This window comes from Zingiber officinale, chromosome 5B (genome assembly GCF_018446385.1).
Source record: "Zingiber officinale cultivar Zhangliang chromosome 5B, Zo_v1.1, whole genome shotgun sequence".
Lineage (NCBI taxonomy): Eukaryota > Viridiplantae > Streptophyta > Magnoliopsida > Zingiberales > Zingiberaceae > Zingiber > Zingiber officinale.
Window position 1 is genome coordinate 103,803,912 of NC_055995.1, and position 5,909 is coordinate 103,809,820.

General features: G+C 50.6%; 1 protein-coding gene across 1 annotated transcript; it reads left to right on the plus strand.

Moving 5' to 3' along the window:
* The first annotated feature begins 2,525 nt into the window (after positions 1-2,525).
* LOC121985252 (pectinesterase-like) lies at positions 2,526-4,367 on the plus strand. Its single transcript, XM_042538577.1, has 2 exons — positions 2,526-3,471; positions 3,554-4,367. The coding sequence occupies exons 1-2, from the start codon at positions 2,532-2,534 to the stop codon at positions 4,222-4,224; spliced, it is 1,611 nt and encodes a 536-aa protein (XP_042394511.1). The 5' UTR covers positions 2,526-2,531; the 3' UTR covers positions 4,225-4,367.
* Positions 4,368-5,909: the final 1,542 nt, after the last annotated feature.

Sequence of the window (5,909 nt, forward strand, 5' to 3'; positions counted from 1 at the left end):
ACGGGTCATCCGAGATAGTAAGTGGTGACATGCTTACTGATACGGCGCGTGTTTTGTGAGGTCAAGAGGATGATGTGATTATGAGTCAAGGCCACAGGAGGGTCAGGAGTCAAGCTGACCTGGAGGTCATGAGGGTCAGAAGTCAAGCCTCCGTGGCCGGTCGGCAATCAAGCTGACGAGGTCAGGAAGGTCAGTAGTCAAGCCCCTGTGGCCGGTCAGCAGTCAAGCTGATCTGGAGGTCATGAGGGTCAGAAGTCAAGCCTCTATGGCCAGTCAGCAATCAAGCTGACAAGGAGGTCAGGAAGGTCAACAGTCAAACCCCTGTGGCCAGTCAGCAGTCAAGCTGACATGGGCTGGGAGATCAAAAGTCAAGCTGACAAGGAGGTCAGGAAGGTCAATAGTCAAACCCCTGTGGCCAGTCAGCAGTCAAGCTGACATGGACTGGGAGATCAAAAGTCAAGCTTAGGTGGCCAAGGTCAAAGTCTCGGCAGACGGGGCGGTCAAAGGAGGGGATTATAAGACCAGCCTTGATAATGGGTGATAAACGGGCCCACGGGCCAGACATAGCTGAGGACTGAGACTACAAGTAAATGGGTCGGGAGGCAGACCCAGCGTACAGGTCAGGACGCGCAAGCCTTGGATAACAACAGACAGACATGGGTCGAGAGGCAGACCCAGCGTGCGGGTCTGGACGTACTTGCCTTGGATAATAGCAGATAGACATAGGTCAGGAGGCAGACCCAACGTACAGGTCAGGACGCGCAGGCCTTGGATAACAACAGACAGACATGGGTCGAGAGGCAAACCCAGCATGCAGGTCGGGACGTACTTGCCTTGGATAACAACAGACAGACATGGGTCGAGAGGCAGACCTAGCGTACAGGTCAGGACGCGCAAGCCTTGGATAACAACAGACAGACATGGGTCGAGAGGCAAACCCAGCGTGCAGGTCGGGACGTATTTGCCTTGGATAACAGCAGACAGACATGGTCGGGAGGCAGACCCAGTGTACAGGTCGGAACGCACATGCCATGGATAACAGCAAGCATAAATACAGGTCGGGAAACAAACCTGGCGCACAGGTCGGAAGGGGCATGCCATGGATAACAGCAAGTATAAATACAGGTCGGGATGTGGACCTGGCGCATAGGTCGAAATGGACATGCCATGGGTAGTAGCAAGTATAAAAGTGGGTCTAGAGGTAGATCCAGCGTGCAGGTCGGGACGTACTTGCCTTGGATAACAGCAGACAGACATGGGTTGGGAGGCAAACCCAGCGTACAGGTCGAGATGCGCATGCCTTGGATAGTAGCGGACAGGTGCAGATCAGGAGATAAACTTAGCTAACAGGTCGGGAAACAGGTCAAAGCCTAGGTCTGAAGGTAAAAAGCGAGGATCACCAGGTCAGAGTTCAAGGCGAGCGGGAGGTGACCCAGATTAGGACTCGGACAAGAAGAGTTGGATAGGGACATGCGCAGGTCGGGAGACGCCATCAGGCTAGGTCAATAACTACAGACAGCTTAAGGATCACGGAATGAGAAGACCAGACGCTACATGACAAATATGCAAGGAATCACAACTACCTGTCAGAGAATAATCATCACGTGTCAGAGAATATTATAACGGTTTGAGGCTCGTGCCCTCTCGATTCCTCCGCCGGACTATTGGAGGAGGCCACGTGTCGACCACCGCCAGACAACACCTGACACCCGACATTCTCTGACAATCGCCAAGCTCCAGAAACACCCACAACAGTATAAAAAGGGGTGCTTTGTCCCTTACGCAGGTACGCTCACTCGTCATTTCTTACTACTCTTTACTTATCGTCCTTTCTCTGTGATTTCTGGGGGAAAAGTACCTGACTTGAGCGTCGGAGGGCCTGACCCGGGGACTTTTTCCCTGGTTTTAGGTCTCTAACGACTCGTGTGCTCGTCCAAGTGTGTGCAGAGTTCGGTCGTCAGCCGTGAGTGCTCGCCTCTCCGGGAGTGCCAGGTAGATCCAGCTCCGTAGCGACTTTCCGTCAACCTCCAGTACACCGAGGCTAGCCTTCATCCGACTCAGCTTCCGGACGAGATCACTTACCACATGAGGTCGCGGGGTCGAACCGCAAGACTGTCGGGACGTAAATCCCCAGACCCTATGCAACTCATCCCACCATCACTTGCTCTCTCGGCTGCCGTGATTTACTTCCCTCGTGATAATTTAGGATCGGGTGTGATGAAAATACTGAGGACGAGCGATTTCACCTTTTGCCACGTACTCCTTATGGCCAGACCAAAATAAGTTAAGAGCATGAGAATCCGCAAGTTAACAAACATAAACAAGGAATGACCACTTGTTCACTTTGAATGTACAGCTCCACATCCAAAAGCTTCCATTTCATACTTTCCAAAGCACAAATCAAAAAAGAAGGTAAGAGAACAAAAAAGAAACCTTTCTTCCAATGCAAACTATCCCGCCTTTTCTATCAACATTTATTCATCACCATTCTTTCCTTCCTGCTTTCCACTTCAGTTCCCCAATTCAACACCATGCCGTCACCCGCCTCCCTCTTCTTCTTCTTCCTACTCTGTTTTCTTTCATTTTCCATTTCCGATCAAGACAATGAAACCAATGCCTTCGAGGAATCACTTCTCCACCAGGCCTGCTTCAACACCACCGCGCACGAAGCCTGCTTGCTGCGCATCCGAGGGTCCCCCGCCAGCCGCCTCTCCCGTCCCATCTCCATCCTCCAAAGCGCCGTCCGCGGGGCCATTGATGAGGCCGTGCGTGCCGCCGGCACCGCCTCCGACCTCGCCGACGCCTCCGCCAGCCTCCGCGAGGAGACGGCGCTCCGCGACTGTGCCGAGCTGCTCAGCTTCTCCGTCGACGAGCTCGACTGGTCGCTGGCCGAGATTGGCCGGCTAGTCGCCACCAGCCGTTCCGCTAGCAGCGAGGCCAACCTCCGCGCCTGGCTCAGCGCGGCCCTCGGCAACCAGGACACCTGCCTCGAGGGCTTCGACGGCACTGACGGTCGCGCCCGTCGCCGCATAGAGCGGCGGATCGCGGAGCTGACGCAGCTCGTCGCCAATTTGCTCGCCATGTACAAACGGATGCGGAGCATCATCCCGCACGCCTCTCCCCCGAGAAACAACACCAAGAGGATCCCCGCACCGTTTCCGCCGCCGTCGTGGGTGGCGGCGGAGTCAGATCTGATGCGTGCAAGCATGAAGTCACTTCGCGTCGATGCAGTGGTTGCGTCGGACGGCAGCGGGCGTTACCGGTCAGTCAGCGAGGCGGTCAACGCTGCGCCAAGCTACAGCGCGAGAAGGCACGTCATCTATGTGAAGAAGGGGGTGTACGTAGAAAACGTGGAGGTGAAAAAGAAGAAGAGAAATATAATGATGGTCGGAGACGGTATCGGAGCGACGGTAATCACCGGAAATAGAAACTTCATGCAGGGGTGGACTACCTTTAGAACTGCTACCTTTGGTGCGTACATGGAAATATAATGGAACTCATTCCTTCCTTCTTTATTTGGAAAGTGAACTTATTCCTTCCTTCTTGCCTGCAGCGGTATCTGGGCCGGGCTTCATCGCCCGGGACATCACCTTTCGGAACACTGCTGGAGCGGAGAACCACCAGGCGGTGGCGCTGCGCGTCGACTCCGACCGTTCCGCCTTCTTCCGGTGCAGTATCGAGGGTCACCAGGACACGCTGTACGCCCACTCGCTCCGCCAGTTCTACCGCGACTGCCACATTTTTGGCACCATCGACTTCATCTTCGGCAACGGGCTCGTGGTGCTCCAGCGCTGCCACATCCACACCCGTCGCCCGCTGCCGGATCAGAAGCCCACCATCACGGCGCAGGGCCGGAAGGACCCCAACCAGAACACCGGCTTCTCCCTCCATGGCTGCTTCGTCCATGCCAACTACCCGACCTACTTGGGCAGGCCATGGAAGGCCTTCTCGCGGACCGTGATCATGCAGTCGTACCTGGGCGCGCAGGTGCAGGCCGGCGGATGGCTTGAGTGGGCCGGAGATTTCGGACTGAGCACGCTGTGGTACGGCGAGTACGGGAACTACGGGCCGGGCGCCAGGTTGAGCGGCCGCGTGGGGTGGCCCGGCTACCACGTCATCCGCGACGCGGCGGTGGCAGGCTTCTTCACAGTCCGGCGGTTCATCGACGGCCTCACTTGGCTGCCGCGTACGGGGGTCGAATTCACCGCCGATCTCTATAAATAGCTACCTGTTTACGTGCTAACTAAAATTTTCAGTTAATTAATTAGATACATTTATGCCAGATATTAATTGTTGAATGATCCACCAGTTCAGCTGTATGGATTTGTATTGGATTTCATGGTTCGCTTCTAGTAGAAATAAAATGATCTTTGTAAAAAAAAAAAAAATCTTTCTTGTCAATTGAAAAGAACACGTTTGTTGAATTCTAAACTTAATCAAATATTTAGACTCTTTTTGACATTTATTAAGCTCCAATTGAATTTCTGTCGAAACGTGTTAGATTTCTTTCATGTCTATCAAATATCGTTTAGATTTGTAGAGTAATATAAAATAAAATCTAACTTAACTTAAACTTTTATCAGATTAGAATCATTTGACAACTTGATAGAACTAAATATCTGCCATCAATTTGCTCTTAAGCAAAATTGTTCAACTTTCTTAGCCGTTGATCTGATCATCACATTCATCATCGAGTGATCAATCGTTTATTACCGGAGAAAAAAAAGTTAAATCATCGTTTTAATAATCCTCAAGACCATCTCATATTCTCACACCAATAATTCTTGTTAGTCAGAATCTATAGAAATCTCTATCTTTCAATTATAATATATGTATGTACATACATGTAATTAACATATACCTATAATATTATTAAAATGTTCATACATATATATGCATGTATATATTTTAGTTGATCAGATTTCGAACATTTAACATTATATAGGCAAATGAGACCCTCAAGAAAATTAATCTCAAAATTTACTAAAATAATCAACTATCCAGATAACACTGAATCCTTCATTATTGTGGTAAAAAGGTGAAACGTTCGCCCCCAGCGTCCCACCGTACTCGACCCAAGGTCATCACGGAGAAGGTAAATTGTAGCATCCGAGCGGACATGTGACGGACAGGGTGTAATACGAAGATAGGGGATTTATTTCCAAACTGTCTCGAGGATCGACCATGCCATCTCATTATGACAAATTCTGTCACATACCAACCCGAATAACCTACGGGGTCAACTTAATCCTTCATTATGTTCGTAGGATCGGTTATTCCTTTATGATAATCTAATCGTTAACGCATAAAAATATTATCAACATGAATTATTAGATTCGTATTTTAATATAATCCAGATAAATATTTTTGTTAGGTGAATTAATCATTATTTTAAAAATTAATAAACACTTGCGATAAAGATATTTACCTTTTTACCACCACTTAGGGTGGGCCGCATGAAATCGAGAATTCAAGGCGTCGGGCCGACAGATACTTGCGTTCTCTTACGGACCACCACCCGAGGCAGCGGCACCTCCCGGTACCCAACACCACTCCAATGCCCCCACGCGCCCGTTACTCGTTTCGTCTTCGAGGACCCACCCAGTCTCGCTTGCAGCCGTCGATGGATGATCAAGTCCCTCGATCACCGCCGCAGGGAGGGAGGGGGGCGGATGCGGACATCGGCTGTGCGAAACCTGTCGCCGTTATGTCTCGGACGGAGGAGGCAATACAACTGCTGTGGGTGCTGGCGATCGTACGGCCCGAACGCAACGTCGCGCCCCTTTCCTACTCTTTACCCTCAACAGCAGCACGTGCGCTTTTCTTTGAAAAATTTAAAATTCGGAAAACCAAACTGTTTGAGAAATTGGCAATTGATTAAATAGAGAAATTAGGCTTTAAAATGGGGA